At 41.6% G+C, this 21,706-nt stretch overlaps 2 protein-coding genes across 2 annotated transcripts; one reads left to right on the top strand and one right to left on the bottom strand.

Annotated features, from left to right (window-relative positions):
* Positions 1–3,703: 3,703 nt before the first annotated feature.
* On the top strand, positions 3,704–10,515 carry grwd1 (glutamate-rich WD repeat containing 1). The gene is made up of 7 exons (XM_071395023.1): positions 3,704–3,964; positions 4,183–4,300; positions 4,497–4,665; positions 4,820–5,030; positions 5,318–5,463; positions 5,669–5,860; positions 10,033–10,515. The coding sequence occupies exons 1-7, from the start codon at positions 3,751–3,753 to the stop codon at positions 10,339–10,341; spliced, it is 1,359 nt and encodes a 452-aa protein (XP_071251124.1). The 5' UTR covers positions 3,704–3,750; the 3' UTR covers positions 10,342–10,515.
* Positions 10,516–15,176: 4,661 nt separating this feature from the next.
* cdc42ep5 (CDC42 effector protein (Rho GTPase binding) 5) lies at positions 15,177–20,097 on the bottom strand. The gene is made up of 2 exons (XM_071396598.1): positions 19,289–20,097; positions 15,177–18,029 (listed from the first exon to the last, which is right to left on the bottom strand). Exons 1-2 carry the CDS (start codon positions 19,338–19,340, stop codon positions 17,062–17,064), a joined length of 1,020 nt encoding a protein of 339 aa, XP_071252699.1. The 5' UTR covers positions 19,341–20,097; the 3' UTR covers positions 15,177–17,061.
* Positions 20,098–21,706: the final 1,609 nt, after the last annotated feature.

Below are 21,706 nucleotides of genomic sequence, written 5' to 3'. Positions count from 1 at the left end.
ACTATAAAAAGCAAGGCTCGGTGACCGACAGCAATACCCCCAAGGCATGTCTCACTTCCTTTTGTAAATGTAGAGGCAGTAGAATGAGCATCAGCCTTTCTGAGAAACCATGATAAACCTCTGCAGACACAGTTGAGAGAGAGAGACACAGTTGAGAGAGAGAGACACAGTTGAGAGAGTGAGAGAGACAGAGAGAGAGAGGATGTTGCACAACATCAAAACAGACAGTGAGAGTCAAACAAACATATGCACACAGATAATGTTTGCTGTCCTATTATGAGGAGAGGACAACCACAGAGAGGACAGAGAGAGTTTTCAGTTTTTCTTTCTGTTTTAATTAACTGCTTCATAGCCCCGGGTGTTGGGAAATAACATAAGACAGCAAAAATACACATTTCCGAAAAATAAGGTCTGTGGTAAATACAGGCTTAGGAGATTTGATACGTTTTGTTCTATGAGGTAATCTTCATCAGCTAACGGCACTTTTTGTGAATTTTTAAGCATTTATGTAATCAAAAATGCACTTAAAGCACATGAAAGGATTCATAATTCATAAAGGTCATGTTAACTGACTGATATTATCTCATAGAACAAAAAGTATAGGATCTCTGATCTTCAAAGCTTGTGTTAACCTTATTTTCGGCATTTATTACAAAGACTTATCCTTTCCCCATTCATTTTCCCAATAGAAATGGCTCAAGGAACCTGAGGTAACTCATTTCTGTTTTTGAGGACTACAAGCTGGCGAGCTCTATGACGCTGCCTATGTTAATACGACCTTTTGGCCACTAGAAGCCTCAATCATTCTCTATGGTAAATACCCATCACCATTACACCAGAAGTAAACATGATGATATGTGGTATAGTATTGATATTGCATGACTGAAATTGCAATGATAATGCTCAGGCTCAGCAATGCAAGTGGCTGGAGTTTGGACAGTAGGCTCAGTGGCGATTTTAGCATGTTAATCTTGGTGTGGCAAACTCCCCCAAAATGTTTTTGATGCATGCCAGTAAAGCCACTACACAACACAAGACAACACTAACAATACATTAATTCCACTATAACGGTAACAAACGGTGCCACAAAAACTGTTAGGGCCTACACAAAGCTGTCCCAATAGCAAAGCCTTCCTTTCAGCACATGGAGTGAATCCTTATCAGCTGTGCCTTGTCTGGCAGCGATACAGTTAATTCAGCCTAATTTACTGCCTTTTTAAAAACTGACAATTGAGATGTACAAACTATGGCATAAGGGAACATTAAGCGGATAAGAGGCAATCGTAATTCCGATTAAGAGATTAATGAGCGAGCTAAAATGGATGTAATGAATATAACTATTTGTTCAGCACTTTTGAAATGTAGAGCCAAAGAATTCAGAACATGGGCCGTTCTTACAGTATTCTCCCTGTACACCAAGTCAGAACCATAAGATAAATAAAGGGGGCGTACTGTATAAGCAGACAATGAAAGCTCTTAAAATATTAAATGATTACATCTGTCTAAAACAGGCTATATGCTACATGTGCACCACCAAGTCAGAACAGTAGGCTAAGTTATGAGGGGGAAAGGGACCAAGTTATTAGTGTGAGGCACATGGGCTACTAACAGCTTACTACACAACATACACTTAGTATTACTTTCTTAGCTACAGTATACATATCTCCCTGGCATATTACATCATTGATGCAGCAGCATAAAATACATTTTTGGACTCACTGTTGTGCTGTGCTCACTTGAACAGGAAGGTGGCACGGGGGTCCTTCTTGTGGGCAAATTTTGTCTGGCATTCTCTGGATTTATGGTGCTTTCAAGACAACTGAGAACTCAGAAAAAAACAAGGTTGAATCATGACGTCAGTGATCTTCCGGTCGGAGCTCCCGACTTGGAATTCCGAGTTTGATGACCGTTCAAAATGTATTTTCCCAGTCGGTGCTTGTGATCTGAGATTTCCCAGTTCCGAGTTTCCAGTTGTTTTGAACGCGGCAGAAGTCATTCTGGATTGACAGCATGGACAATGTATTCAGCCTTTTCTGGCCTATTGTGTTGCGTGTGAATATTTATCCGTTTAAGTTGTTAGGATTTATGTTTATGCACTATAGCCCGCTACCATATTGTTTGAAGATGAATATTGTTTTGTTACACACACACACAAACAATACAGATGTGTAGGTGTGTAAAGACTGATCAACATAGAGGGACAGGCTATACAGGCTGTGGTCAATCTGGAGAGGGGAGGGGTGCATATCTCTAAGCCACCAGGGAGGGTAGAGCACTGGACAATACCATATTAGGAACTGTTTGAGTGTAGAATCGACGGAGACACAAGACGGATCTAATCTTCCCAACAACCAGATGCGGACAGAGGAAAGCACCATGGGACTTGGACAAGTCCGAGTGCCAGCATAGGCTGAGCAAAGTTTAAACCGCGCTCAGCCTCTACTATGATAGGCCAACGGAAGAGTTGGAACTAAAGCTGTCATAGTATAAGAACTGCTATTTGAGTACATTCCACAGTTCCCTGTTTTACCCTGCGCGGTGATACAGCGAACCCGTATATACGAAAATTGCATTTACCATTTATCGCATGAGTTTAATTAAAATACTTAAAGTATATTCGGTAACTCTGAATCACATTTTGTCCTGATACCAGATTTGAACTGACGCAAAGAGACTCTTAAACCCAGACTTGGACCACGCACCCTCTCCACCGAATAGAAGGCTAGTGATTGCTTTGCAACACTTGCAGTTAGCCACGGATTCCTTTCAAACCACTCATTGTTGAATTTGCGATTTCCAACTTTCTGTGTAATGTTTATGTCCAATGGCTGATGAGCACCGATACGTTTTTTCTATAATTTCTCTTCATATGACAAGAATTGAAAAGGGTTTGCCAGTAGATTGTCGACATAATTCATGATGATGACTGCTTGCTAGCAGTATGATGATTAAAGTATGATGTTGATTTTTATTAAAGTATGATCAGTCCAATCAACGCTACGGTAGATATAACGGGATTTGACGTCATTTTATCTGTGGCCAATGACCTTGAGCCTTCTTGGATGGGCACTTTTAATGTAAATTTATGGCAGCACGCAAGGGGCTTGAACTTTCTACCTCTCCCTGTAGATTTTGTGGTGATGTAGTGTCCCCATGAGTGACAGAACACTGAGCAAATCATGGCACAACTAGAGAAGATTACCAACTCCTACACTCTGTATTTTTCTGGCTGCCCCTCCACCACACAAAGCACTAAGCTATGCTGAAACACCTGCATTTCTGATCTGCCTTACTCAAGAAAGCAAAAAAGAGACCTTGTTTGTATTCGGCTTTATTAACCCAATATTTTTTTTTACATTGTTTGCAAACTGATATGTGACACGTATTAATGCCAAAATAACATGCGAAACAGGGGAACAAATATTTTAGCTAAACACGTGGGGCTCAAAACACCTGCCTTAAATGGGTGGCCACAATCAACTATTTTCAAATCTTGTTCACTTTACATTTTGTAATACTTTTTGTTTATCCATAAGATTACAGTAATTCCTTCCTTGGTTAGATGCTTTTAGAATTAGTGGACTTTACTGGCAGTAGCAAGGGTCAGGCAAAATTCCAGACTATCTGCCAAAAGAGGTCAGGAATAGAGGGGGCACATCAGCTGAATTATCGTAAATGAGCGAGACAGAGCGAACTGAGACAAACCACGTGATCAATCCACCGGAAGTAAGCAAAGCCTGGCCCCTCAAAATGTCGGCGCCCAGAGAAGACACGCTTCCGAACGAAGATGGAGAGATGGAAGAAATGGAAGGGGGTGGCAGCGACGAAGACGAAATGGAAGAAGAGGGAAAGGATGGAGAACAGGAAACTCAAGTTTATGTCCCCGGAAAACAGCCTCTCCAACCCGGAGAGGAGCTCGAGATGGACCGGTCGGCTTACCGCATGTACCACGAGTGTCAGACAGGTTGGTCCAACAGTTAACTAGCTAATATAGTTATTTTATTGCCCATCAAACAAATTCATTTGAATGTTTTGAACTTGCAATGTCACGAACTGTTATTTCAAATGTATTAGATAGCTTGTTAGCTAACGTTATAGCATTAGTTTGTAATTCACCAAAGATTGATCTAGATGGGCACTTGTTGATTGTTTTGCTTTGTCACCATATACCCCCCGCCCCAGGTGCTCCTTGCCTGAGCTTCGACGTGTTGAGAGATGCGAATGGAGACGGCAGGGAACAGTATCCCCTCTCTATGCTGCTCTGTGCAGGCACACAGGCTGACGCTGCCCTCAGCAACAGGTAACTGTCACACCCACCGATCCATAACAATGACACTCAGCATACCCTCAGACTGCCTTCCTATTGTGAGGCTGATGTGAAGGGATCCCCAAATACTCACATTGAATATACTTTTTGCACACCCCGCTATTGGTAGTCCTTCATTGCCCAGGCCTCTGACTTATCCTACCATACCTTTTCTCCTCCTTCCTCTAAGACTGCTTCTCATACGCATGCACAACCTCCATGGTACTACAGAGAAAGTGAAGGAGGGGGACGAGAGCAGTGATGGAGAGAGTGATGAAGAGGATGATGATGATGAAGATAAGAAGCCACAGATGGAGTTGGCCATGATGCCTCACTACGGAGGGATCAACAGAGTCCGAGTGAGTTTAACTGTTTTCATTGTCTGAGAGTATCTGAATATCTCTTGCACCCTCAGTTTGTTCTTCTGTACATGCACCCTGATTGGACTGTGTGTGATGTGAGGCAGCAGTGGTTTGAAAGGCTCAACATTAACGTTGTCTGTTTTCCCACCAGGTGACCCATCGTGGAGATCAGTCATTGGCTGCTGTCTGGTCAGAGAAAGGTCAGGTGGAGATATTTGACCTCCGATCCCAGATGGAAGCCGTCCACAGTTCAGCTGCCATGTCAACCTTTGTCAAACAGCAGAAGGAAGCCACGCCCCTCTTCAGTTTCTCAGGTCACATGACTGAGGGCTTTGCCATTGATTGGTCGCCCAAAGTACCCGGTGAGTCGGTCCATTGCCACGTCTGATGTTTTGGTACGTCTTAAGCAGAGTGCATATTCCTCACCATCCGCTGTGTAGATACTGTTCTATGTATAAGGGGACGTCTACTATGTTGGCTTCCATCCCAAATTAATGAGAATGACTGGCTCAATCTAATTACCTTGACGATAAATTAGATTTTTTTGTACAGGACTAGTCTTAATGTGGTTCTGGGAAACTGTCCCTAAATAAATGTGAATACATGAGTAGAATAATACGCTTATTTATTAGTATGTTTTGTCTAAAAGGTCGGCTGGTCAGTGGCGACTGCAAAAAGAACATCCACGTGTGGGAACCACGGGAGGGAGGGACTTCCTGGCAGATCGACCAACGGCCTTTCAGTTCTCACACCAAGTCCGTGGAGGACCTGCAGTGGTCACCCACAGAAGCCACGGTATGATGGAAGAAGCAGTGGGATGTTAGGCTGAGTGACAATATCAATAGATGTAAAGAAACTTTTTTAATGTCAGAAGAAGCAGACATGAAATGAGGTCAGTTGCAGAATTATAGCTAAAACTGCAACTTTCTGCCTCATTGTCCTCTTTTTTCTCCCTCCTCCCTCTTTTCTTCCTCCTCCCTCTCTTTCATCCTACCCCAAGGTTTTTGCCTCCTGCTCTGTGGATCAGTCCATCCGGGTCTGGGACACCAGAGCCCCGCCCAACTCCATGCTCTGTGCCAAGGAGGCACACTCCTCAGACGTCAACGTCATCAGTTGGAACAGGACTGAACCATTCCTCCTGTCCGGCGGGGACGACGGACTTCTGAAAGTTTGGGACTTGAGGCAGTTCCAGGTAAGAACTGCAGTAGGGTTAATTTGCCCCTAGACATTAGGCTAAGGTTGTGATTTAGGGAGGGTCAGCTGATCCTACGGTACCAACCAGGGCAAGTTTATTTTGGGAAACTGAAGGCTAAGTTCATCGTTAGAACCTTCGTAGGAGCATCATTAAATCTCAGAGCTGTTTCCCAAAACCATCATTGCTAAAGTTGCACTTGAAAACATTTGTTATTTAGCATTTAAAGGCAGAGACCGTACAGGTGAATTAAAGCTGGGACTGAGAGACTGTAAAATAGCTGCTTTCTCTAGGCCATCAGACTGTTTAAATAGTCACCACTGGGGTTGCACATTTTTTAGGGAATATTCAGAGGTGGAAACTTTGTCGGAATTAACAGAAATTAATATTAATACCATTTAAATGTAGATGTTTTTTGCATTGGGATATACACTACCGTTCCAAAGTTTGGGGTCACAGAAATGTCCTTGTTGATGCTGGCCTTCTAGGCAGAGTTGCAAATAAAAATCCATATCTCAGACTGGCCAATAAAAAGAAAAGATTAAGATGGACAAAAGAACAGACACTGTACAGAGGAACTCCGCCTACAAGGCCAGCATCCCCGAGTCGCCTCTTCACTGAAGCTGACAATTGGCCTCAGTACACCTATGTAGATATTCCATTAAAAATCATCTATTTCCAGCTACAATGGTCATTTACAACATTTCCAGCTACAATAGTCATTTACAACATTAACAATGTTTACACTGTATTTCTGATCAATTTAATGTTATTTTAATGGACAAAAAAATGCTTTTCTTTAAAAAACAAGGACATTTCTAAGTGACCCCAAACTTTTGAACAGTAGTGTATTTTCCATATATGGAGACAGAAACATATACCTTTTACCTAATCATAAGTAGACATAATTGCAAATTATTAAATTCTTCCAATAGAAATGTAAAAAATGATTTAGTTATGAATTGAACTTTTAATTGAGTTCACTGAACAACAAAAGAAAAGGAATATTGAATTATCCCCAATGATCCATTGCAACTAAAAATGTTTTCAACATCTTACATTTGTAAAATGATATTCTAGAAACAAAATCTTTGGTTGTCTTCCTCTCAGGCTTCCATGTCTTTTCCCCGGACCTCATCAATGTTCACCTCTTGAACATCAGACTCTGAGGCCTCATCTTCACTGTCACTTTCCAACCTTGTTGAGGATAGCTCGTTGTCAGGCTCAAAAAGCCTCAGATTTGCCTGGATGGCCACCAATTTTTCAACCCTTGTATTGGTCAGCCTGTTCCGTGCTTTGGTGTGTGTGTTCCCAAACAAGGACCAGTTGCGCGCTGAGGCGGCTGATGTTGGTGGGATATGGAGCATGATGGAGGCAACAGGGGAAAGAGCCTCAGATCCACAAGTCCCTTCCACCAGGTGGCTGATGAGATATGTTGGCACGACTGCCATATTGCATCTCCATCCCAAAGCCCTTGCTTGGAAGTGTACTTCGCCAGACTGCCAAGAACCTTGCCCTCATCCAAGCCAAGGTGGCGAGAGACGGTAGTGATGACACCATAGGCCTTGTTGATCTCTGCACCAGACAGGATGCTCTTGCCAGCACACTTGGGGTCCAACATGTACGGTGAGGCGAGTATGGGCTTCAGGTAGAAGTCTTCACGCTTTTTGATGCATTTCAGAACTGCAGTTTCCTCTGCTTGGAGCAACAATGAAGGGGGCAGGGCAATATGGATTTCTTCTCTTACATCTGCAAGCAGAGTCTGAACATCAGACAGGGTGGCATTATCTCCCTCAATCTGTGCAATGGCTTCTGCTATAGGTTTCAGGAGTTTCAAGCTATTACCACCCTCTCCCAAAATACATCATCCAGCAGGATCCTCTTGATGGCGCTGTCCATATCGGCAGGCTGTGATATGGCCATTTCTTGGAGAGACTCATTCCCATCCAGGAGACTGTCAAACATGATGACAATACCACCCCAACGGGTGTTGCTGGGTAGCTTCAATGTGGTGCTCTTATTCTTATCACTTTGCTTGGTGAGGTAGATTTCTGCTATAACTTGACCCTTAACATACCTAACCATTTCCTTGGCTCTCTTGTAGAGCGTATCTGGTGTTTTCAGTGCCATGATGTCATTGAGGAGAAGATTCAATGCATGAGCAGCACAACCAATGGGTGTGATGTGAGGTTAGGACTCCTCCACTTTAGACCAAGCAGCCTTCGTGTTCACAGCATTGTCTGTCACCAGTGCAAATACCTTCTGTGGTCCAAGGTCATTGACTGCCTTCAGCTCATCTGCAATGTAGAGACCGGTGTGTCTATTGTCCCGTGTCTGTGCTCTTTTAGAATACTGACTGAGGGGTGGAGATGATGTAGTTAATTATTCCTTGCCCACGAACATTCAACCACCCATCAGAGATGATTGCAATACAGTCTGCTTTCTCGATGGTTTTCTTGACCTTCACTTGAACTCTGTTGAGCTCTGCATCCAGCAAATGAGTAGATAAAGCATGTCTGGTTGGAGGTGTATGCTGGGCGAAGAACATTCAGAAATCTCTTCCAAGACACATTGCCTGTGAGCATCAGAGGGGAACCAGTTGCATACACAGCTCAATCAAGACATTCATCAGCATTTCTCTGAATACGTTCCTCCATTGAGTCAAAAAAAACATCTGATTCCAGGAGGACCATGAGCTGTTGCTATCGATAAGGTGTCTGATTCATCATTTTCACCTCGAATAGAAGTAGAGGGACTTTTGTCAACGGTTGCTTGTTGTGAGCGCTAAGGGAACTTTATGCACTTGGCCAGCTGATTCTGCATCTTTGTTGCATTCTTCACATATGATTTGGCACAGTATTTGCAAATGTACACAGCTTTTTTTTCTACATTAGCTGCAACTTTAAATAGCATTTCTGGGTTGAACAGGAATACCAGGATGGTTGCAACTTTCTCAAAGGTATTTTTGAAGATTTTCTAGAAAATATTAAACCCATAAGGGAATGTAAGCAATGCAAATACCGTAAATGCCATCTTTGCATCATTATTGCACCATCTGGGTTGGTTTGTTTGGGTCCCAACACTCTAACAGATGAATCCTCACTGCACGCCACTGCTGCTGAACAGTCACACACTGCCATCAATCTCTACCTGTGTTTTCTGTGCATCGGACAATAATCAAATCAAATGTCATTGGTCACATACACATGGTTAGCAGATGTTAATGCAAGTGTAGCGAAATGCTTTTGCTTCTAGTTCCGACCGTGCAGTAATATCTAACAATTTCACAACAACTACCTTATGCACACACAAGTGTAAAGGAATGAGTAAGAATATGTACATATAAATATATGGATGAGCGATGGCTGAACAGCATAGGCAAGATGCAGTAGATGGTATAGAGGACAGTATATACATATGAGATGAGTAATGTAGGGTATGTAAACATTATATAAAGTGACTAGTGACACATTTATTACATCCAATTTGTAATTATTAAAGTGGCTAGAGATTTGAGTCAGTATGTTGGCAGCTGCCACTCATTGTTAGTGATGGCTGTTTAACAGTCTGATGGCCATGAGATAGAAGCTGTTTTTCAGTCTCCGTCCCAGCTTTGATGCACCTGTACTGACCTTGCCTTCTGGATGATAGCGGGTGAACAAGCAGTGGCTCGGGTGGTTGTTGTCCTTGATGATCTTTTTGGCCTTCCTGTGACATCGGGTGCTGTAAGTGTCCTGGAGGGCAGGTAGTTTGCCCCTGGTGATGCGTTGTGTGATAAGTCCTCTTGTCACCCCCGCCCCTTCTCTACACCCACGGTGTCCTGTCCTGTATGATGGTATTTCAAGATGTGGGTGGAATGTAGAGGAAAGTTGGCTCTCGCACGCACACTGGACCTCTTTTTTTAACTTTTTTTTTGCTTCGAGGTTTAGAGATTTGATATTACTCTGATGTGCTGGAGGAGCACCAAATCAACTGTGGGTACATGGTCTGACTCGTATTGCGCTTTAGAACCCTTAACTTGGGAGGTCACCCATAGGACTGGTCTGGGGTCAGTATGTGTTTGACAAGGCAGATCTTAGACATGGTTATGCAGTTATTCTAAACCAGAATGCTCACAACAGAAGTGAGGATAGACGATGCTAAACTGTAATATTATCTACCTGTGCTTTCAGTCGGGCCGGCCAGTGGCTAACTTCAAGCAGCACAGCGCGCCAGTGACATCAGTAGAATGGAACCCTGTGGACTCCAGCGTGTTCGCCGCCTCTGGAGCGGACGACGTGGTCAGCCAATGGGACCTATCGGTAGAGTCATGTGATGTGGGTGCGAGGGCGGATGGGGTGAAGGACCTGCCCCCCCAGCTGCTGTTTCTGCACCAGGGTCAGACAGAGGTCAAGGAAATCCACTGGCACCCGCAGATATCTGGAGTGATGGTCTCTACTGCTCTGTCAGGTTTCAATGTGTTCAGGACCATCTCTGTATAGTTGTGTGTGAGAGAGAGAGGGTCTAAGTGTGTGTGTGCCTGTGTTTTTTACTTATCAGTCTCCTCACTGCTCTGTTGGCATGCATTTACCATGTACTGTGCATGTATGTTATTCCTTCTGGCCTTCACAAGTAGCATGTGTACCAACATGTTCAAAATAAAACACTTTACCAAATTACTGTTTTGGTGTATATTTTTTCTCAACCCAACAAAATGCCTGTTGGTTGACATGAAGGAATGAGTGACAATGTTCCCCAACTCTGAGGATTGGTTTTTCCAGCAGGACAATGCTCCATGCCACACAGCCAGGTCAATCAAGGTGTAAATGGAGGACCACCAGATCAAGACCCTGTCATGGCCAGCCCAATCTCCAGACCTGAACCCCATTGAAAACCTCTGGAATGTGATCAAGAGGAAAATGGATTGTCACAAGCCATCAAACAAAGCCAAGCTGCTTCAATTTTTGCGCCAGGAGTGACAAAGTCAATGTGAAAGACTGGTGGAGAGCTTGCCAAGATGCATGAAAGCTGTGATTGAAAATCAGAGTTATTCCACCAAATATTGATTTCTGAACTCTTCCTAGGTTAAAACATTAGTATTGTGTTTAAAAATGAATATGAACTTATTTTCTTGCATTATTCGAGGTCTGACAACACTGCATATGTTTTGTTATTTTGACCAGTTGTCATTTTCTGCAAATAAATGCTCTAAATGACAATATTTGTATTTGTTATTTGGGAGAAATGTTGTCAGTAGATTATAGAATAAAACAAAACAAAAATATTTTACCCAAACACATACATATAAATAGTGACACTGATAATTTTGCAATAGTCTCTTAATTGTTTCCAGAGCTGTATATGCACACTGTGTTCTTGTCCAAATACCCATACTAGCATACTACATACTTAAACTCCATACTATTCACTCACCGTTGCATTCTATTTAGCATGTACCATTTAGTAAAAAGTATGCAGTATGCCACAGCTGCGACTCCTGATTGGCTGAGTAGGTGGGGCGGGGCAGAGTGGGTGGATATTTTCTAAATTCAACAGACATGCATTACAGTAACCAGCCTGATAATAGTTCATTTCCAATTCCATTAATTTCTCTAAACTCTGAATGGAATAGGAATGGAGTTATAGGCCTACTCAGGCTGGTTATAGGAAGACTATCACATTTGACCTACACCATATAGCTCATCTATCCTATTTAAGAACTGAAGACAAACTAATTTGTTTCCATTTCAACAACAAAAAAAAAACATAAATCCACGTAGTTTTTAAGGAGAAAAAAGACTAGTCTACGATGCGATACTCGTGATCATTGTAAGAACAAAAACGGCATTTGAACACCCCCGCAAACAACCTGGTCTCAGAGCATTTTGTAGTATTCTGTATTTAAAGCAGAGACACTCCATTTAGAACGATGTTACGTTTCGTATTGCATATATTAATTTTTGGATGTCCATTACCCATTTCATAACTTACGAATTTGCAAAACGTATGATATGTTACGAATTCTAGCTAGGTGGCTAATATTAGCTAGGCTGGGCGTTCGGGTTAACGGAAGGGTTAGATAACATGCTAAGTATTTGCAATGAAGCTCCAAAGTAGTTGAAAAGTTGCTAGACGTTCACGTTATACGCCGACCAACCACCCTCCTTTTGTTTTTGACTTAATTAACCATCTGTCTTATGTAACCATACCAGACGTAACATATACTAAATGGAGTGTCCCGGATTTACATACAGAATAATATGAAATGTTCTAAGACCAGGTTGCCGCAGAAGCTTGCTATTGGGCATCTTCACAATTAATAATAGCCTAGGAGCTTATCACTCGCAGCCCACCTCTTCCAATGCATTGTGGAAAAGTGTGCATCGAATTCTACTATATGAAGAGCCAAAATTAGCAGAACATCCTGGCATTTAAACCATACACGATTTAAGAAAATTCACATAATATAAAACGTTCTATTTTCACATACTGAGAATGCGTCATGCTGGACTGCATGGTTTCGCATTATTGACTAATTTCAGTAGCACATCCCTATTGATTATCAGCTGTTGTCAAAGCCGAAATGAGTATGACATCTGCACATTTAAAGTATACTCGATTTTTGAAACGTCACATACTATAAAATTGTAAAAAAAATTGGCATACTCAAACGTTCTATTAGCAGTTGTGGAAAAAGTACCCAATAGTCATACTTGAGTAAAAGTAAAGATACCTTAATAATAGAAAATTACTCAAGTAAAAGTGAGTCACCCAGTAAAATACTACTTGAGTAAAAGTCTAAAATTATTTGGTTTTAAATATACTTAAGTATCAAAAGTAAATGTAATTACTAAAATGTACTTAAGAATCAAAAATAAAAGTAAAAGTATAAATCATTTCAAATTTCTTATATTAAGCAAAACAGATGGTACCATTTTATTTTTTTATTTACTGATAGCCAGGGCACACTCCAACACTCAACAGACATCATTTACAAACGAAGCATTTGCATTTAGTGAGTCTGCCAGATCAGAGGTAGTACCAGGATGACCAGGGATGTTTTCTTGATAAGTGTTTGAATTGGATAATTTTTCTTGTCCTGCCAAGCATTCAAAATGTAACGAGTACTTTTGGGTGTCAGGGAAAATGTGTGGATTAAAAAGTTAATTATTTGCATTAGGAATGTAATACAGTAAAATATATATAAAATATAAATAGTAAAGTACAGATACCCCAAAAAACGACTTTAGTACTTTCAAGTATTTTTACTTAATTACTTTAGACCACTGCCTATTAGGACACAAGTATGGGTATTCTGACATGACCACTAACTACATCAAGCTTGTGACTACAAACTTCTTGGATGCATAGACCCTTTTCCAGTACACTGACGTCCAGTCCACTGACGTCATGCACAGATGCGCGCTACTCTTGGCGGCAGTAAGAAAGCCATTGCCATCTGCCCAATCAACATACCCTAGATCTATGTTTTTATTACTTCTAAACAAAATAACTTTTTGGGTTTCTCATACGCTTACAATTATGTTTTGATTCTTGCTTGAACAGTCGTTAAGATTATATTTAGGTTGGTATCTTTGCAAAATAACAAATTTAGGATGCAGCAGTTGTTAGCTAGAATGCTAACGCTCGTTGATATAGGCTGTAGCAAAAGCTAGCCGAAATATCAATTTTACTGGTTGAAGTATAATGCAGTTGATTTGCGATGATGACACAAACATTATATTAAGCAGAACATTCATACGAGCCTTAAAATCCAATCATAATCCAAAAGTAGTGTGAAAGGCACTAATAAACTACATGTAAATAGGCTTTTTTTGTTGTTGCTGGTGTTCTATAAGAACTCCCCCTTGTTCTGCCACCAACTTGCACAGCTTGCGCACAGTGCCCTCATGCGGCAATATTTGTAAACACAGAAAGGGGTTTATTTACAGCTTGTTTTGGTTGTGTTTCGGATGATGTTTGTCCAATAGGAAGTGAATGGTGAATAATGTACTGTCATTTGAGACACTTTTATCGTAAGAATAGGTGTTTGTGAACACCTACATGAATAAGAATGCTACTATTATAGATAATCATAAATTATTTGTGAATGATGAGTGAGAAAGTTAGAGGGATAAAGATCATACCCCCCCCAAAAATGCTCATCTCCCCCATTATTGGTAATGGTGACAGGTTTGCATGCTTTGTTGGAGCCTAACTTTCGCACTCATTATTCATGAATGATTTTTCTTAATCATGGTATCATCAGGATTGATTTAGAAGTGTTCAGAAACATTGTATCTACTCACTTAGAAAATTACTCAAGTCATCATTCAGTTTCTATTGGGCAAAACAAACTGCAAATGCATCCAATGAGTTTGTAGTCACAATTTTGATGTAGTCAATATGTGCTAGGAATTTGGGACCAAATATTAAACTTTTGACTACTTTGGCAGACTAGAAGCGACATTTGTCCAAATGCTTGACATCTTCAAATGGGGGGAGGAACTAGATCTATAAAGTGCTTTCATTTCTAAACAGTAAAATACCCTCAAATAAAAAGGTGACATTCTGTCCTGTCATCTCATATGAAACATTATCTCATATCCAAAATGCTGGAGAATATAGCCACATTTTAAAGGTTGGCATCCCTGTCCAAATACAGACGTAGTAGAGTGTATTCTCGCATTCATGTTCCTACCATCTTTCCACATAAAGTTAATGAGTACACTGACACAAGGAAACACTTTGCTGAAACATTACGCTGTAAGGAAATATGTTTATTGAAGTAACCAGCATATCCAAGAGGATCCATCACAAGATAAAGAACATGTCCAGAGACATTTCTTTCCGGACCCCCTCCTCCTCTTCCCCCTCCTCTTCTCCTTACAGCATTACTTGTAAGGTGAAAGGGGGATAACAGCATTACTTGTAAGGGGGAAGGGGGATAACAGCATTACTTGTAAGGGGAAAGGGGGATACCTAGTCAGTTGTACCCCTGAAATCATTCAACTGAAATGTGTCTTCCGCATTTAACCCAACCCCATTGTACAATGTTGGTCCAAAAGAAGCATTAAACATTAAACTGAAATTCAAAACATGAGATGAAGCACATCAATTTCAGAGATTGCCAGTGGTCGTTAAAAACAATACTAAGAACTTTTGTAATTTGACTACACAGGCTAAATGCATTAAAATAAAAATAGGCCTACATTGGATGTAATTTAGGTCAGAAAAATTCTGACTTGAGAAATTAAATATTGGAATGTGAACAGTCCACAGTTAAAAAAAAATAGGAATGATAGATTTATTTCATGAAAACACCATAGATATTAAATAGGAATGATAGATTTATTTCATGAAAACACCATAGATATTAAAGCTCTAAATAAGAGGAAATTCTTAAACTGAGGTATCCATAAACAGAGTAGGGTTGTTCCATGAAATGAGTTGCTTTTGCATCCTTTGATATTTTAAGTAGAAATTGTGCACCAATATTGGATTTGAAAAACCTGTTATATTAAATGAAGTAGACCACATGGAAAATTCAAAATCTGATTTTTTTTTATATGAATAAATGTCCCTCTGTGCACTGACTTCTCAGAAGATTTTAATCCACTTCACCCCAAAATTGTAAAACCCTAGTTATTCTGTTGCTTTGACAGTCATTTCTGAAGATAATTCTTTATTTCATGAGATTAGTGAATCATTATCGTAAACATATTTTTATTTATTTTAAAAAAGTCACTAATTTTAAGGTCAACCCTGTTACGTGAACTGAACTTGTCTTAATATCGTGAAACTATTCCTTTTTAAATATTTTTTTCAAAAATAAACTAATAGTCAAATCATAGTGTAAACGCAGGTGAGCTGGTTCTACTCTTTTTGGCCATTTTCTGGTGTTTTGTGGTGGAAAACTGAGTGGGTCGAGCTTTAACTCGTCACCCCTGCTACTCATTGCTACAGGCTAATAATGTTTAATTTAATAAAATGTTTTGAACCTTGCATTCAATTGCCCCTCCCTGTTGCAAGCAACAAGCTTTCATTCCCCCTGTCACAAGGGGATTTATGGCTGATTTAAGATGAAATCATTAACCCTGTTACGGTCAACACTGTTACTTTATTTGGCAGTTATAGTATATATTTTTATTTAACCTCTTGAGATGGGAAAACATGTTTTATTAAGTTGAAAATGTGCTCATCATTATAGAATGTTAAAATATATATATATTTTTTAACCAAGTTACACTACCTAAAAAGGACTCATTTCGTAGAACAACCCAGTGGCATTTAACAATAAAATCACTCAGGAAAAAACACTTTCCATGAATTAGGTGGAGAAACAGGTGGCAAAGAAATCTACATTCGTCCTAAAAAGGCTGGTTCATTTAGTTTGTAGTTTGTTTCTAAAGAGCATTAAGATGCAATGCAAAACGGACAACAAAGCAATTTGCTCTGAGCAATACATGATATGAAAATACAACATAAAGAAGGAAGACATGGCTATAGTGAGTTAAAGCACAGGGATATGAACAATACAACTCCCTTTAAGGCACCTTCAGCATAAGATACTAGTCTTTCTGTATCATATGCACTTTCTCTTAAGAAACACCTTTGACCTGGTAAAAACTAAAACATGTTAGTTAAAACATTTCCATTTGCCTTAATCATTTTCATTTAAAAAACTGTCATTATCTTTTACTGAGCACTGATTTAACAGTAAAGCTTCCAGTTTCTTGAAATGAATTAAAGTGCTGCAAACTAGGCTATTTATTCACTGAAAAACTGCTTGGCCTAAAACAATACTAGGCTATTCTTTGTGTATTTTGAATTGAGACATAATAAATTGAAGTACAGTGTCTGTTAAAAATGTAGCATTTCAAATCTGAATACTAGGTGGCTATTTCAAAGGTCAAATTTTTTCTGTCCATCAATTGGCGCTTATAAGATTGATTCAATGAAACGGATTCCTGTAGTAACTGTTTACTAACTGCATGTCTATGACTGAGGATCCAAAGGAGCAATTTGGTCCCAAAAACATTTCAACAGAGACTCTTCAAATATCCAGTTGTTATTCTGAAATACTTAGCTTTGGTTAAACCTCCCTTCTGAATGATAATTTGCAGAACAATGCATAGAGGAAGTAAACTGTACATAGTTCACAACCAATGAGGAACCATTTTATCCTCTGATTGATTGACGTAAGACGCCCCATAGCACTCTTATAGGCCGATTTCATCATCAAACTCATCTTCAAATGTGTAGCCCCGTCCATTGTCTCCCCCTTCCTCCTCCTCCTCCTCCTCCTCCTCGGAATCAGTCTCTGAGTGACAGTTGTCAACCCTCCTCCTGTCCAATGGGGTGACACCCTCATACTCTGAGCTATGTGAGGAGGCGGGACTGGAAGGTGAATCCGCCTTGTGATTGATGGGCTGTACCTCTATTCCCGCGATTGGCACGCTGATGACGTTGTTCCCTCTCTCTCGATCTTCCTCAGTGGGACTCACATACTCTTCCTCAACATCTAACTCCTGACCTTCCTCCTCCGACGCTTGGCGAATGATCTCCTCTCGTTTGTCGCTGAATCTCACCTTCGGCCTCTGGCCTTTGGCCTTGATCCCTCCAGTCCCCTCTATTATCCTTCCATCTCCCTCGATCCCTAAAAGCTTCTTCTCATTCAACTCGTTCCTTATGCTGACAGACTGATCCTCCGCCGCCATTTTAAAATTCTCCACTTCAATGACAAGACTTTTGCTTGGACTGGAGACATCTTCCTCATTAGCGCGAGTCCTAGTCCAGTCTGAGTCCAGCCCCAGTCCATCCATCACCCCCAGCACATCACCCATGATGGATGGGCCCAGGTCGAAATCCATATCGAGTGTGAAGGACGACACCGACTCGGAATGCTGAAGCTCACTGTTCAGTGGGCTTCCGAAGCCATCCGTGACATCATCAGTGTGGTTAAGTGGCGTCTCGGAATCAACGGGCGGCATTGAGTCGTTTGTTGCCGTGGCACCCGAAGACCCAGGGTCAGGGCTGGGGCCGACAGTAGCCAGGAAGGAGGTGTCACCGAAAGCATCTCCGCCCCTCCCGATGTGCATGGTGTGGCGGAAGTCCCCCAGCGGAGCTGAGATCATGGTGGGGTCCAGGCGAGGTGCCTTGTGGGACGACTTGTGGAGTGGCATGACAGCTGAGAGAGGGAGAAAGAATTATGGAGAAAGGAGGCAAGAGAGAGAGAGAAAATGGGGTACAGAGGGAGAGAAAAAGTGGTGTAGCGAAGAGAGCATGGGAAAAAATGAAAGAGTGACAGAAATATAGACAGAGGCCAGAGACGGGGAGAAAAGAAAACCAGTGGGGTGAGAAAACACATCAAGCAGAAACATGATCTTCTATGCATCAGAAAACACACTGGCAGACTAAATGAAACTACTAACGACCTACCTTGATGTTCTTACTTTGACGTGATCTATTTATGCGGAAACTGAGCCAAGTTCAGTCAGTGTGAGACAAATATCAACTCAATAAACCTATTTAGAAGACACAACAGAAATAAAATACCTTCACAAAAAGGGTTTTTGCCAGTATATAAACCTACAGTGAACAGATTAGTCCATTCTAGACTGTCAACATAGATAACAGAGAGTAAGTGAATATGAGGGGCCCAGAGCCAAGCTGTCACTGAGGGGCCATTTCCCTTGATTAGTGTCACTGTACTGGGCAGACTTCTATGGTCTTATATACAGTGACCTGTCATGACAGGCCTACATGAAAACATCACTGTTGTGCAAGAGTGTGAGAAACCAACGAGTAGTTTGGCATTGATATTTATGCCAAGGCCATGCTGAGACTTGCAAGTGCAACATACTCATGCAACACAAGAACATACTTCTGCCTGGATTCCTTCCCTCGGGGTAGGAGACTTTAAAGCCATAGACAAACACTATCTAGGGCAATACTAAAAGCAATTACAATGATTCACTATTGCATTGAATTGAAAACTATATTGAAAATGGGCTCAAACCGGTGTTACTGAGCTTTTAAAAACAATGAGGTAGCCTACATTTAAAAAGCAGTCTGACATTACTGTCATTTGTTTACTAATAACTTTCATCAGGGGATGAAACAGTAAGCGGTTGAAAGTTAATTTGTCCCTATGTGCGTCCCCTTGTCCTTGCAAGTGATATGCCTAATCAAAGGAAAATCAACAACTCCTCATAAAGGCAGGCTACTTACTGCCAGCCATAGCTCGGCACCCCATTTCAACAAATAGCGAATGTCTGCGAATTGAACTCTAAAACGTATCATATAGATTGCCCAGCAGTAGTAGTCTATGGAAGGCCATAATGAGTGATGTCGATGGGGAGGGAGGAATGGGGACAAAACTTGGGCTCCGCCGATCAAGTTTCTGAAGGGAGTGTTTCCAAAGCAGAAAAAGTATGGAAAACTTACTTTGATTACGCTCGTGTTTCTCTTCCTCCCGCCTCACTATCCCTCTTTTCATCGGTCTTTTCTTCTTTATCTTCTCTTCTGGCTTCTTCTCGCTCTTTCCCAGCGTCGTTCGTCCCTTTCTAATATTTTATATTTTTTTCTAAGGGATTGGCAAGGAAGTGACGCGATATTTTATTAGGGAGTGTTTTACAGAGGGAGAATGACGGGTCTAGGGTCCAAATCAAGGGCACACATGATCAAACAATCAATAACTAAATGTTTCTCAGTGCAAGAGGCGTCACTACAGTAACCTGGTTCGAATCGAGGCTGTATCACATCTGGCCGTGATTGGGAGTCCCATAGGGTGGCCCAGCGTCGTCCGGGTTTGGCCGGGGTGGGCCGTAATTGTAAATAAGAATTTGTTCTTAACTGACTTGCCTAGTTAAATAAATAATTAGGCTACATTAATGAGAGATTGTTGTCATTCCTGTACATGATAGAAACTTAGCTAATTAGTATGGGTGTAAGAAATTGGCTACAATTCCTCCCTTTTCGGGAATGCTGTCAGGCAAGTCAGTCGTCATACTCAACCACTGAGCAGCACAGCATGCTTTGTCCTAGAGAGCACTGCCTGTGGGGTCTAAAACTCAGTTCCTCTTCGCTAATTTGGGTCAGTCCCGCTATTATCCTTCTTGAAAGGGGGGTTTGAGGAAATCCTGGATCTAGGTAATCAGAATGCTGCCCGCTGCTGTAGGAAGACCTTCCGTTTGCTGTGGGACAGGAGAAGCTATCTCTGAGCTTCCTCCCCATTCAGCGCCATCTCATACTTCAGGGAATCACATAATGGTGAGGCATGGAAGTGACTCACTGTTTTGTGGAATATCGTCACCCAAGGTTTACATAGCTGTGGGAGGATGTGTCCAAAGGTTCAATCCGTGGGAATAGAATTCAATCAGGGAAAAGTAAAGTGTCTTCTACTACCCATCAAGTCCCAAATACCAGTAGACTAACAGGAACCAATGGAGGTGCTTGTGGTCACACTGATGAGTGCCTATGGGAATGTTTAATTTTTTTAATTTAACATTGAACTTTATTTAAATATTGATATAGGATACTGCATCTAAGTCCTTGCTCTCTATCTCTGTCTCTCTGTGTCACACACACATCATACAATAAATAGTAAGATATCCTCCTTTGCTGACCATTTGTGTGCGTGCGTGTGTTTTGCAAAGACACTGTGCTTAGGGTTGTGAGTCTATGAAAAGACATACATCCTGCAGCAGTCGAGGTGCAGGGCAGGAAATAGAGGGAACAGCAGGGGGAAGGAGGAAAAGGGGAAATTAGGTACAAATGTATGTGTTTATTACGCCATATTACTCACCTCTACCGGGCTCTATTCTGTTTGCCAAACATCACCTCATAAATAGAATAGAGCCCGTTGGGAAATCAGAATTTGCCCAGTAATAAAAAATATATAATTATTTGCTCTTATCTGACAGAAGTTGGACTTCTGTCTCGGGTGACATGACCTAGCCATTAGCCGAATAGTTTTTAAAATGAAAGCCATGGGATTAGTGGCCCATATAAACTTTTTTTTAAATTGTGTCTGCTGTTCAACTTTCTGAACATTCGAGACGTGTAGTCCACTTGTCATTCCAATCTCCTTTGCATTAGCGTAGCCTCTTCTGTAGCCTGTCAACTATGTGTCTGTCTATCCCTCTTCTCTCCTCTCTGCACAGACCATACAAACGCTTCACACCGCGTGGCCGCTGCCACTCTAACCTGGTGGTCCCAGCGCGCACGACCCACGTGGAGTTCCAGGTCTCCGGCAGCCTCTGGAACTGCCGATCTGCGGCCAACAAGGCAGAGTTCATCTCAGCCTATGCTTCCCTCCAGTCCCTCAACTTCTTGGCACTGACGGAAACATGGATTACCACAGATAACACTGCTACTTCTACTGCTCTCTCCTCGTCTGCCCACGTGTTCTCGCACACTCCGAGAGCTTCTGGTCAGCGGGGTGGTGGCACTGGGATCCTCATCTCTCCCAAGTGGACATTCTCTCTTTCTCCCCTGACCCATCTGTCTATCGCCTCCTTTGAATTCCATGCTGTCACAGTTACCAGCCCTTTCAAGCTTAACATCCTTATCATTTATCGCCCTCCAGGTTCCCTTGGAGAGTTCATCAATGAGCTTGACGCCTTGATAAGTTCCTTTCCTGAGGATGGCTCACCTCTCACAGTTCTGGGTGACTTTAACCTCCCCACGTCTACCTTTGACTCATTCCTCTCTGCCTCCTTCTTTCCACTCCTCTCCTCTTTTGACCTCACCCTCTCACCTTCCCCCCCTACTCACAAGGCAGGCAATACGCTTGACCTCATCTTTACTAGATGCTGTTCTTCCACTAATCTCATTGCAAATCCCCTCCAAGTCTCCGACCAC

Source organism: Salvelinus alpinus, chromosome 4 (assembly GCF_045679555.1).
Source record: "Salvelinus alpinus chromosome 4, SLU_Salpinus.1, whole genome shotgun sequence".
NCBI lineage: Eukaryota > Metazoa > Chordata > Actinopteri > Salmoniformes > Salmonidae > Salvelinus > Salvelinus alpinus.
This window is presented reverse-complemented; position numbering and strand designations above follow the sequence as displayed.

What these genes read in the sequence shown, in the direction of transcription:
- cdc42ep5 (XM_071396598.1), bottom strand. Translation starts at nt 19,340, where the DNA reads ATGAAAAGAGGGATAGTGAGGCGGGAGGAAGAGAAACACGAGCGTAAT. An exon ending in GAAACACGAGCGTAATCAAA is followed by an intron (nt 18,030 to 19,288) that starts GTAAGTTTTCCA and finishes TCCCTCTCTCAG; the next exon opens with CTGTCATGCCACTCCACAAG.
- grwd1 (XM_071395023.1), top strand. Translation starts at nt 3,751, where the DNA reads ATGTCGGCGCCCAGAGAAGACACGCTTCCGAACGAAGATGGAGAGATG. An exon ending in GAGGGATCAACAGAGTCCGA is followed by an intron (nt 4,666 to 4,819) that starts GTGAGTTTAACT and finishes TTTTCCCACCAG; the next exon opens with GTGACCCATCGTGGAGATCA. An exon ending in TTGGTCGCCCAAAGTACCCG is followed by an intron (nt 5,031 to 5,317) that starts GTGAGTCGGTCC and finishes TTTGTCTAAAAG; the next exon opens with GTCGGCTGGTCAGTGGCGAC.